This window comes from Acipenser ruthenus, chromosome 31 (genome assembly GCF_902713425.1).
Source record: "Acipenser ruthenus chromosome 31, fAciRut3.2 maternal haplotype, whole genome shotgun sequence".
Taxonomy (NCBI): Eukaryota; Metazoa; Chordata; class Actinopteri; order Acipenseriformes; family Acipenseridae; genus Acipenser; species Acipenser ruthenus.
Window position 1 is genome coordinate 9256698 of NC_081219.1, and position 13493 is coordinate 9270190.

Genomic DNA, 13493 nt, shown 5'->3' on the forward strand with positions numbered 1-13493 from the left:
TGTCTGTCCACTAGAAATTAACCATTTCGCTGCCACATTGTGATAATGCTCCCGGGAATGCTTTGTTTTTGCTCATAAAAAACTTCCATTTCTAGTATTAATGGTAGATAAAATTACAATTAATCAAACACTGGTTTGTTAGAGTTTAGTAGGCAACATAATGCAGCTGTAGAGACAAAACAAACATTTAAGGGATTTGAATTGTTCCATATGTCTGAAGATGTGCGTCCCTGGGGAAAAGTTGCATTTTGCTGTTTGTATTATTCTTAATTGAAGTCTTTTTGAAGGCAGATGTCACCTAATTTTCACATATCATTGTTATATATAGCACAACAGCATTCCAACATGGCCTGCCTACTTTAAAAAAACAGACCTGTATATTTGGGCTAATTATAAAAAAATGCTAATTTTCATTTTTACCTAGAAAGTTCCAAAACCAAAAAACTCACCTTTCTTCCATTTGGTGCCCTTCCAGGTGAAAGGCCAGGATCTCCCTTTCTTCCCTGAAATACAAATTCAATACTAGTTATTTAATTCATGTTAGCCCCCATGAAAACACCCCAGACTCCTTCATTTGTCTTACGTGGCACCCCTCTTTCGTCTTGACCTGCTGGCCTGTAAGTTTGTTCTGTCAGTGTTAATACTATATAGAGGCCCCTTCCATAGTGTGCTTTTAGACTAGTCTCCCTAGTCTTTACCACACTATAGCGAGCAAATAGGATTAAAGAGGATGGAAAAGTCTCACTCAAGCAATATTTCAATAGCTGACCTGTCATGGCTTCTTTAATAAGTTTATTAAACAAATGTATAAGGCACCTAAACATTTGTTTCCTTTGCAGACAAATGACGAAGAGGTAAACAATTTTTGCTTTTGCACACTTCAACAGACCTCTTTACATTTTGCCATTATTAATCCTTTAAGTGTCTGGATATCAACTGTATTGCCCTTTAGGTGACCTGAAAGGGTCACGTGGACATGGAGAAAATACTTGACTGATGCAGCTGACTAGACTTTTTTACTAGACTAGTAATTTGAGAATGAATCAGTGTGAGGGCCTGCTGTTTAACATACACCACCCGGATGTGCCCCAAAAAAACTCTTACCACACTTACAAAAGCATGCACACTGTATCTGTCTGTAATCTACTTAGAATGACTCATGCAAAAACGGTAGAACACATTTAAAGCTCTTGATGTCTTACAGACAAAAAAAAACACTAGTCAGAACACAAAAGGGCAATTGTCTAAATTGTCTAAACCACAGTATTATTTCTATCCGCTGCTGTTTAGATCGCTTGGACAGACCCCTTGACATCTCTACAAGTTTAGATCTCAGTCTATTACAAATGATGTCTCATAATAACAACATCGACACCACCGCTCTCCCACATCAATGCTGCGAGTAGGCGATGAAATAAACTGCTTATTTAAGGACTCTTGTGATCAGTTTGCAGCTTTCCAGCCTTCCCCAGTGATGACAGATGCCGTCTAAGTGCAGTCATTAACAAACACCTGTAAAACACGAGCCACCCCCAAACAGCTAAACACAACCCATCGGCTATGAAAAGGAACAGGTCAAAACAGAGAAACACGCCCTGCTCAAGTCAAGACTGACAGTAGTAGCTACTCAAAATTAAACAGCTCTTTGCAACTGGAAATATCGAAGAAAAGAATCACAAAAGCAGGTGTAAATAGCATTACATTACCCATTATGTATGCAATTTTCAATACAGCGAGGTCTACCAGAAAGTCTAGAACCGATAGCTCATACTGGCTTCAGTCTAGAATTTCAGAATATTTACTTTGGCTTTTTCGATAAGAGAGCTATGTTCCCAGTATTCCCCTTAACCTCCAGGTCAGTTAATTATATTTCTTATCCCTTAAGCACCATCTTAAATACAGTATTCCTTCGAATTTAAGACGCCCTTGAATTTAAGACGCAGCCCAATTTTCCCACCCTCAATTTGAGGAAAAAATAAAAATCAAATAAATATGCATTTACAAAGATACAACCTCAATTACGCATATGGAGGCAGTTTGTGGCCGTCTGCTATCACATAGAAGATTACAGTTATGGGCTGCTTCTCATTTCCAGTCGTGATTACTCACACCTGTTTTTCTCCCAATTTGTGAACTGTGGTATTGCTTGGCATGTCGAAAAATATGGGGGTCTGATCAGCATTTCCAATCTGTCCAAGCTGGTACTGTTTGTTAGAAACGCTGACATTGTAAAAGCTTACTTTTGAATTCCTCAGCAAGCTAATGATGCTTCTTTGAAAATGGCTGCCTGTATGTAATGTATGTAATGGCGGTTTTAATACACGCATCGCTACTGTACTCTAATTTAAGACTCAGGCTATTTTTGAGAAGCAAAAAATTGTTTAAAAAGTGCGTCTTAAAATTGTAAGGTATATGGTATGTATTTCTTGGGAGTCCTGTTGGGGCTAGCACTGGAGTAACTTTTTTTTAAATTCGTTTATTAAAAATGTCTTGACATGGGGGCTTTTAGCTCTAAAGCTAAAAACTACTTTTGGGGCATGTAAACGAACTGTGCAATCAACAAGGTCTGAAAAAGTAGCACATAAGCTTAAATATGGAATAATGTAGCAGAAAAATACAAAACAAATCATTTTTGTAGTACAGCTTTACAATATAATATTTACTGCCATCAACATCATGAACTCTTCTATTGGTCTGGTAAAAAAAAAAAAAAAAAGATTCATTTCTTCCCCAAGACAAGGTATGCTGAACATCCCCATCTCAAACTGGGTTGAATGGAAAGCAATACCAATGGAAATTATTACTGCAGTATCAGCGATTTGAAAAAAGAATATAAACAGCAAGAAGCGGTCTCCCTGAAGCAATCCCAGTCTGGTTAACTGGCAATGGTTAAACACATTAACGTGATGCAGATGTTTCTGAATCGAGCCTGAATGAGGCTACAGCTGCCACACAGGAAGAGCGGTGATGAGAGTACTATCACTATCACTGCCTCTCCTTCCTAGAGCCATTTTTACAACCAAGGTTCATGCTGCAAGTCAGCATTTCTCTTCAGCATCAGAATTCACAGTTGCAGAACATCAGAAATGGCCATATAAATAAACAACTTTTTGGCTTACACCAAATGTTCATTTTAAACTGTATTTAAATGTAATTTGTGTTGATAATGTAAAACATGTGGACATCAGGTTTATTTTTTATTTAAAACACACTCTTTGAATAAAACACCTATTATGTTAGCCAAGAGACGGAATCAATGCTGAAGTTGATTTAGGACTGCGTCCGCCACCCGTCCGCTCCAGCTCATCCAGAACTCTGCTGCCCGCCTGGTGTTCTCTCTGCCTCGCTTCGCCCATGCTACTCCACTACTCCGCTCGCTCCACTGGCTCCCGATCACCGCTCGCATCCAGTTCAAGACTCTTGTACTAGCCTACAGATGCCTTGACCAGACTGCACCCAGCTACCTCCAGACCCTCATCTCTCCCTACACCCCCACTCGACCTCTCCGCTCTGCCTGCACTAGAAGACTAGCTCTACCTCCGCTACGCTCCCCTGCCTCCAGAGCCCGCTCCTTCTCCACCCTTGCTCCGCAGTGGTGGAATGACCTTCCTACAGATGTCAGGACTGCCCAGTCCCTGACCACATTCCGGCGCCTCCTTAAGACTCACCTCTTCAAAGAGCACCTGTAGAACTCCTCTGTTTGTATCCTGGGACACTATCACCCTTCATGTAAATGTGCTTTATTTTGCTCTTATCTGCCCCTATTTTACTGCATTTAATCTTGTACTTCAGAATACTGTAATCTGCCAAGTGTTTAACCTGTAGTACTTTGTATTTAATCATATCCTGATGTAACTATCACTATTTAATCATATCCTGATGTAACTATCACTATTATCTGCTGTATTATTGAATTGTGGTTTGTCACACTTATACTTTGCTTGAACAAAAGTTATTGTATTTCTTGCTCTTATTGTATTACTTGTATTGTAACACTTGAAATGTATTTGCTTACGATTGTAAGTCGCCCTGGATAAGGGCGTCTGCTAAGAAATAAATAATAATAATAATAATAATAATAATAATAATAATAATAATAATAATAATAATAGGACTGACTTAAAAGTTGAAAATATACAAGCTTTCAAGACAGGTCCTTCATCAGGTAAATGTGGATTTTATTAGCTCTTAATGGCCTCAAAACAGAACACTAATCCCAGGGCACTTCAAATTTAACATGCCCTCAAATTTAAGACGAAAATTTCCCACCCTCAATTTCAGGAAAAAATAAAGCATGAATTACGCATACAAGAGCCATTTATACAAAGGAATATTTGCAATGAAATGCTCCAAACCCATCTATTAGGCATATTGGTAAAGCATATTGTATATTGGTAAATTAACATGCCTGTACTAACAGCAAATCTCTCCTAGTCATCATCCTCTGAGTTGGAAGAGAACTCTATTATTTGACATGTCCCAGAGAATGACTCCCGCATCATGGATCACTCGAGATCTGGCAGGAACGCTTTTGTTCGTCCAGTCAGGATTCCAGTCTGTCCACAGCACCTCAGGGCACAAGTTAACTGAAACACCCCGCAGTCTCTAATGTAAACACAGCCGTGCAGTCTGACACCACAACATGTCGCTGGCTAAGCCTGGACTCTACCTGGTGTCAGAGAACAGACAGTGTAATTAACCAAGCAAAGGATGGGAAACAAAAATTCTTGGCCTGTGTGTTTTCTAAATGCAGTGGGTCTTAGTAACTGCCTAGGTAGGGGAGAAGTCCAGAGGGAATTCAATTGAGAAGTAGTCTGCGAACCAAGAATGATATCGGTAAGAAACACTGCACTTTTCTTACATTCACTAGTGTTGCAGGGGGACAGATTAACAGTTGCACCAGATCAGTAATGTTTCCTAAACAGTGTTTTTAAAGTCCCAATGGTGACTGAAAACAGAAAATGATACATGAATCTAAACTCGAGGGATACATTAGTTAAGATAACAGACGTTTCATAGCCTTACGCAAGTTGCTCTTTAACACGTTACTGACAATGAATCAAAGTTAAAATAAATCCAAACCTGCTTTGTTTGCAAGAAAACCTTGTAAAGTGTGAGATTATATGAATATCAATATGTGTTGCAGCTGGATAGAAACCTCCCACCCTCAACTGATTACAGTTAAACAGATACGAAAACTCAAACAAAATAGGAAATGCAGTTACACACACTATTGCCAATTAACTGAATGAAAAAGATGCATTGTACGTTGCGAGAGATTTTATGAGGTGAGAGTGTGAGACAAAGTTCAAATGCGTATGACTTGAGGTGCCAGACGTTTTTGCCAGACGAATTTTAAGTTGTTCAGTGGCCTTAATGCATCTGCTGCTTTAAAACTTCCAATTGTTATCCATGTTACCTGGCATAGGAAAATCACTGGAGGCTCATATATTACTTTAATGTGTGCAGATGTTGCAGCAAAGCTATCTACACCACCACCACCACTATCTCATTTTATCTTGGCTAAACAGAGTCCATTATTAGCATGAAGTAAAACACTTAATTCCCCCACCTTTTGTCAGAGATAGCTGCTAATGAGCTACAACTCCCCTACAGTATATCCCACATGTTCCAGTTTACTGCCTAATACTAGGGAGGACTAACCAACATGCTGTACACATGTTATATCAGCTTTAATAGAATAATAACTCATTGAATCAGTGGTCTTAAGCCTTTATATACCCGGTCTGCTCCGATAGTCTCTCCCTGTCTGCACATTAGGTTCTACTCTACTGTGTAGGTCAGATCTCCAACACGTTGGCATTTCACCCACAAAGGGTCTCTGTGCGTTAACGAGCTAGGTATCACATGGCCAAGTTATGTCAGATGGTTGAGTCCTACAGTATGTAATTGAACCAGTGGGACAAAACTCTATTGTGTATCTGACTCGAAGTAAGAACATAAGAAAAGTTTGAGAACGAGAAAAGGTCATTTCGGCCCATCAAGGCTCGTCCTTTGTTAGCACCCCATTTTCCCCTACTGGGGGGGGGGGGGGGGGGGGATTAACTTAAAAGCACAGAATCTAGTCTTTTTTTTTTTTAAAGGCTTCCAGTGTTTTAGATCTGTTCTAAACTTTTACTCAGCTTCCATGTATGCCCTTGTTCTTCTCTTTGTGCTCAATTTGAAGTAGTGGTCTTCGGTTAACGTTATCTATACAATTTATGATTTGAAATACTTCAATCAAATCCCCTCTTCCCCTTCTTTTTTCTAGGCTGAAGAGATTTCATTATTTTAACCTGTCCTCATACAGCGGCTCATGCCATTAAGTCCTGGGATCAGCCTAGTTGCCCTTCTCTGTACCTTCAAGTGCAATTCATTCCTTTTTGTAGGGTGGTGACCAAAACTGCACACAGTGTTCTAGCTGGAGTCACCTAGAATACTGTGTACATTGTAGAGCATTAGCATAACCTCTCTAGACTTGTATTCCATGCTTTTTGCAATATAACCTAACATTATAGGTCCCCACATTGGTGAGATGTTTGCCCAGTTACAGAGAAGGTTCAGATCCCTTTGAATTAGCTGGGCTGCGGATTCAGCGTCCACTACTCATCTGCAAGTTTTACAATCTTGCAATGTGTATCTTGCTCCAAGTTATTTATATAAATGAGGAACAGTATGGGTCCAAGTACAGACCCTTCTGGTACCCCACTGAAGTCTGATTTTATACCTCTCACAATTACTCTCTGCTTTCTGTTTTTTAACCAGTTGTCATGCCCTGTATTCCTGCTGATTTTAATTTAATTATGAGTCATTCATGTGGGACTTTGTCAAAGGCTTTTTGAAAATCAAGATAAGATAAATTATATCAGAAGTGCTGCCATTATCTACATTAGCTGTAACCTCCTCAAAAAAAAAAAAAAAAAAAAAAAGTCAAGTAGGTTAATTCAGCATGACCTCCCTCTTCTGAACCCATGCTGTCTATCCCCATGTAATATTGTTGCTGTACAAATAGCCTTGAAGCTAACCTCTTAATATTGCTTCCATCGTTTTGCACTATTAGGTCTATAGTAAAAGGTATTAATATAACACAGGGTTCCTCACAACGTACCTTGAGACCGGGGAAGCCAGGGGGTCCCGGGTTTCCATGTGGACCAGGTGGACCCTGCAGAGGAAAACAAAAAGAAAGGGTTTGGTCAATGAAAGCTCAATGTAGCTGCTAATGCACTTTGGAATCACAATACAGGACAGCCAAAACTTCAACAGTCAAGTCTTGCAAGAGTACCATGGCATCTGAACGCAATACATTCTTAAGTAGGGTGCAGAGTGTTATGGAGGTCTAGGAAAAATAAGTCCATTCAGCATGAACATTTGTATAAGCTTTGCAGTCGGAGACACTGAAAGCATGGAGACGTTAGGTTTGTGTTTCTGAGCAGTTACCATACTGTACAGTTATTTGGTATTAAATTCAAGTATTTTGCAGTTTGTTATAACCCACTTCCTAGCAGAACACTGTTTTGTCTCTCAAGAAACTGTTCCCATTGTACCCAGAATTATCTTCAAAAGACACAAAAAAGTAGAATAAACATACCTTTGCATGCAATCTATTTGGCATGTTGGGTCATGCTACACTGTAACAATACAGAATAGTTGTTTATATATACACTGTACTACATATTCAATTGATTAGAATCATACTGGTCGAAATCTGCAATATGGAAATGTGCAAGACACAGGCAGGATCATATTCACCAAGACAGAAAGTTCATTCAGAACTCGTGTTCCAACAACAAAAATAAAATAAAAAAACCCAACAGGATTTTTCACCGTCAATGAAAATTTCAACAAAAACAAAACGCAGCCAATTAATTCTCAATGGTTCACAGGCTAAAACTATCAAATTCGCTAGACTGCTAGGACTTATTTGTTATCCCAAAGCAAAAAAAAACAGCAAGCGGTTGAACCATGGCAACATGTTAATGAAGGATTCCCTCCTACATCACTGGCTATGGAATGCTTTGTGTCGGACGAGCTAGCAATGGCTGGGGAGCTGTCAGTGCAGTGACCAAACAAACCCCTTGCTGAGTGAGTAATTGACCTTCTCAATTAATTTCTCTCTGTATGCCTCAGATGCAGTTCTGTTTGAATTATGGCATATGGATGCGATTTTTCCAAATCCTTCAGTCTCTGCATTAATCCTTTTGTCTGTTGCTAACAAAGGGGCCCACTCTTTTGATATAACCAGTTTGTTATGTATAACTTAACCCATATTTATTTGGTTGTTGTGTTTAATATACAGCCTGTTTACCATACAGTTATCACACACAGTTGTTCCTCATAAACATTTTGTGAGATTTTTTTTTCCAAATGCAATCCTAAATGGTCTACAGGAGCCTAGAAATGTATGATACAAGTGTGGAGGTGCAGTTATCATGTTCATTACGTCAAATCTGACAGACAGATGGACGGATGGACACATCCATAAGTGTCCCCATTTTGGATGGAGACCCTGTAAAATGTAAGTGTGACATTCATCTGTACGGACAGACAAGCAACTACTTACTGTATATCCCCAGATTTCAATAGCTCTCAATAGCTTGTGCTTCAATGTCTTAAACTAATTGTAACATATCTACATACTTCTGGTTATGCATACAGGCTGTCCCGTGTACCCAGTTAAACATGGAGAGCTAATACTTTTCCAGTATTTGGACATGAGAATTGTTCAAATCTCCTCTATACATAAAGTCATTTAATACACACATGTTTTCAAATGTATTTCAACTGAGCTGCAGCTTCCATCTGATATTAAACACATGGTAGCAGCTACTGGAATCCCATCCACAGATTTCCTTCTTTTCCACAATTTGGGAGTATTTCAGCAGATCTGTATTATTTCACTATTAAACACATGGTGCCGGTTATGAGAAAAAGGAGTATGAAAAACAATCTGTCTCATTTACGGCAAATACAGAACAAATAAATAAATAACCAAAACAATTAATTAAATTAAACATCAGTCTTCTAATTATGAAATGGACTGCTTGAAACACATCAGCGAAGCTGTCCAGTAAATTGAGGATTGAAGTGTTTGGTGAGTCACCATCACTGTGTTTTCTCCTCCTCAGTACTGATATATATGACACAGTGCAGCCTCTTGAAGTAGACACCTGGCACATGTTTGTGCTCCTGACCCAGATTAACTAATTATGGCCTTAGAAAAAATTGTCACACTGACCTCTATTTCCCAGCTGAAGGCCTAAAAAAAAGAAATGCAGCACTAAAATTAACTCTCAGAAACTCTAGTCTAGACTGTTGCCATCCTAAGATTACAAGGGAAACTTTCATTCTACATTTATGTTGTAGGGTGAAATTACTTTAAGGGATAAGTACAGTATAGGTTCAGACACACTTTGCAAGGCAATAACCCCAGGAGACAGGTTACAGCAGTATTGCTACTGTATAAGACACAAGCACACAACAGTTTAGCAGCCCATAGTAAAACTGGAGCTTGTTTTTCTGTGTGGGTTGTGGTTGGATTCAGCTTGTTGATGAAATGTAATTTATCTTTTTCTGCTTTTATAGTTCTTTTGGTTTGGTTCTCTCATTTACAGACATTTTCTTTCCTTTACCTTCCTCTGTTTGGTTATTTTAATATACTGACAATATAAACCGATGTCAATAATACCAGTTACAGAACATACTAGGAGCACAGATTTTGGTCTGCTCTGAATTTGCATTGCCAGGGATGACATTCATGGCAATTAAATTGACAAAGGCAGTCGTGACAATAAGCCCTCGTTGCCACTGCACACTTTCTGTAGCGATTCTGGGATATTTAAACTTAAGTGAAGGGGAAGTTTCAGCTTATGAAGGGAAAGAGGAAAATCCATGCCAACGGAGCTAACCTATTTAGAAATAAGACCAGCCATAGCTCCTTGCAGCCTAACATTACCTCAAAGAAGTATTGCACGCAGTTTAGTAAGGAGCGCTCTTCTTTGAATTCAACCAATGATACAGCTTGTAGAAAGGAAAGGAAAGGAAAGGAAAGGAAAGGAAAGGAAAGAAAAGGAAAGACTGCTGAAAAAGGTGTAAGAGAAAGCAGACCAGCAAACTAAATTAAAGATACTGAAACTATTTCATTTGTTACCCCAGCGGAGTCCTTCTGTAAACACGCTGCACTGTTAAAATCGGCTCTGTTTCGAGCAGGTACTCGCTGGCAGCTGGGGTTGCTCATGTAGGAAGTTGGATTCCACAGCCCTCTTTACTGCAGGCCAAGGCTCCAACCGCCGAAGATTGAGCTCACAGAACTGATTCCAAGTGCCTGCATCCAGCACGGAAACCAGAAACATCTTGGCATGCAGCAGCTGGTGTTTAGGTTCTAAAATAGCTATAGTTCAATACTCCCCTTTACACAGACATACAAACAGGAAGAGCATCCAAATACGCCTACAGTGTTTACAAAAATATACTTGCAGTTTCTGATCTTAAAAGCTAGGGAGTAACGCTCTACTTTGTGTCTACATAATCCAAAGTGAATATTTTTGTTGGTACGATTAAAGCTACTGGTTCCACTAATTTTCGTATTTTGGGAATATCACAGGTTTTTCAGTATGTTGTTTTACTAAACTTTTTTCCTAATCACATTTAATGTAAAAAAAGGATGTTCTTTCCTTTCTCTTAAAATGCAGTAAGTTGAACACCAGCTCATGTAATGTATAGCTTAATTTTGTTCTCTATACCATGTTGACAAAACATTGTTTTTTGTGGTTTGTGAAGTTGCATTTTTCAGCTTTCATGAGACCGCAAAATTACAGGCAAAGCAGGTTCCTGTGCACAATTATAATTCTCTGCACATAATCCGAGGATTAAAATAGGTTTCATCAAGGCTTCAGGCCACAATCATTGCTCCCACCTGCAAACTCATCTGCCTAAAATAATTAGCCCCATAGCATGCAGATCACAATTTATTAAGCTATTTATTTACAAAAGAATTAATATTGCATCTTCAGTCACTAACCTGTATGCAAATCAGTTTGTATGTCTGCGTTTCAGCCTTCTTTATTCCCCTCAGCTTTGAGTCTGTATGACAAAGCCATATGGAAGCACTCTTTTTATATGTTAATATGTTGTAATTGTTCATAAGAACCGACTGTGGGAAACATTAGAACATTTTAAAGACCCAATCAGCTCTGTCAGCAAAAACCGAATTTCAAAACAAGTGCAACCCTTCCGGTTTAAACTTTATTAACGATCCTTCATTTGGAGAGTGTAGCCTTGTAACAACCCCTAGTGCATTATTATTAACACATAAAGAAACACTGTGCAGAACATCCCTACGGTACGGTACCTATTCAAAAAACAAGGACCGCGATGTTTTAGCTTTCAAATGCATATGCTTGGAGTCAGTTGCAATCATATGCATACTCCCACACAAAAAACAGAAAGTGTAGACAAAGACACAACATTATGAATTGCATTGACATGCTAATTGCACGGATTTCAAAGTGCTTTCTTCAAAGCACACCTCTAAATCGCTCCCGACATTTCTTATGCTCTATTAAAGCGTATCACGTGAAGCTATTGGTTACATATTATAGACGATAAACATTTTTAAAAAAGTCTTGGTCTATGAAATTAAACAGCAAAGCTTCGGATTGGAAGCTCAGCAGGTAGACTGGAACCCATTAGCAAGATTTTTTATGCCAGCCCTGTTCAAATACATTCCCGCTGCTGCTGTCTTGACATGCTTATGAGATCCAGTCAATGGTGTGTTTCAACATTCCGTATCAAAGGAGTGTCTGTCGGTCACTTGTTACAAAGCAAACCACCTTCACGCAAAGGTTTAATATCTTCCTCTGCCGTCAAAGATCTTTGTTTCTATCTTGCGTGATGCCCTTGGAAAGTATTTCTTCTCCTTTTCATTTTAATACAATGGTCTAACAATTACTACCTCAATGGGGGTCTATTTTAATGATCTAAACATTAGCAGATCTTAATACCACCTCTATGATCTTTCACAGACCTCTGGGGCATAAAATCAGATATTCATAAGGATTAATACAGAGTGAAATGCTACCAGCTCCCTGTGTGTTACACAGAAGCAGTTTGTCATACGGTTCTTCCAGCTGATTTTCTCACTGCTGTGTAGCTTGCACCTCGGCACACAGTGCACAGATCTTTCTTTTTCTTCTCTAAATCCCATCCCCTTTTCCATCAGCAAAACCGCACACAGGACCTTTGAAAAGGAGTTTCTATCAACAGCTAGCGCATATTAGACCCAACCAGTGTAACTGATATAGCATCCAAGATGCTCATTGATCATTGTGTACTACTTGAAGGGGAAGCCAGCAGCTTCTCCAGTAATGAAATAAGTCATTAGTAGTTTTATCAAAACTGTGAATTAATTGATTTAAACCCCCTTAAAAACCTTCACTTAAGGCTAGTTTCATTTTTCAAGCACTTGTAACTGCAGAAAAATAGTAGCTGTATAGTATAAAATAAACAGTCAACCTCAGTTAACTCGACTGGTGGATAACCTTCGCTTAATTCGACAGGACAGTCTTGGTCCCGAATTTTCTCCATATAAAATATATGCATCCTGTCTTATTTTTTTAATTCAACACCACGCTTTACTCGTAACTCGACACTTATCGGTACCAAAGGGATTAAAACCATTAAAAAGACTAGTGGATAACTCATTTCACGTGACTCAACTCTGACTGGAAACGGATAGTTCATTCATTCCTTCGTAACTACCACGTGGAGCTGGTTACAGTATCAGTGCACTGCACAAGGAATCAGAAATGAAAAATGAGTTCTCATTCAATTAGCTTTAAAGCTCAGGTTATTTTGGGATAACAAGCTTGTCAGCAGAACTTTCAAAGCATGTGTTTTTGCATGCGAAACAATCGACAATGTTTGATTTCTGTGTGAAACTAAGTTGTTTATTTATTGTTTTTGTTCACCAAGTTAATTCTTTATAATGTATATTTGTTTTGCTATTTAAGTTGTCAAATTAGACAGTACAAGCCAATAGCTGTGGAGTGTGGAGTTAAATTGAGAATTAAGGTTTCGAAAACCCCAGTCCCTCCTCCTCCTCGTGTTTCAACTTAATTAAATCCTTCAGGGAACATCTCAGAAGTGACCACACCTCTCCTGTTGGACTCTTTAGCTGCGGATGCCTGCTTGCTTACCCTGCACTCATTTACAAATGCAACCAGTCATTTCCAATTCACACACCCTAGCGAAATGTTTTGAGGCAATCCGCCCCACCTTTCAGCAGCCCAGGCTTGTAATCTCAAGGCACTTTGCTCCACCCTTCTAATTGAGAGTCACTCAAGCAACAGGCACCTCGCAGGAACACACGAAATCAGGCTGCAGCGATTATCGTTAGGCGCAGCACGTGTGCCTTCTATTAAATGAGCCAACTTCCCAATATTTCGGTATGTTTATCATAACTTTGTCAAGGGAAAGTCAATTTGAAAAAATAAAAA

At 39.0% G+C, this 13493-nt stretch overlaps 1 protein-coding gene across 3 annotated transcripts in view; it reads right to left on the reverse strand.

The window, feature by feature from the left end:
* LOC117396881 (collagen alpha-1(XXVII) chain B) overlaps nucleotides 1-13493 on the reverse strand; it is a 155717-nt gene that overhangs the window by 105606 nt on the left and 36618 nt on the right. For all 3 annotated transcript variants that reach the window (XM_059005748.1, XM_059005745.1, XM_059005747.1), the window contains 2 exons: nucleotides 7109-7162; nucleotides 450-503 (listed from right to left, as the gene is read on the reverse strand). In XM_059005748.1, coding sequence (XP_058861731.1) covers nucleotides 450-503; nucleotides 7109-7162 — 108 coding nt within the window. The remainder of the gene's footprint in view (nucleotides 1-449; nucleotides 504-7108; nucleotides 7163-13493) is intronic.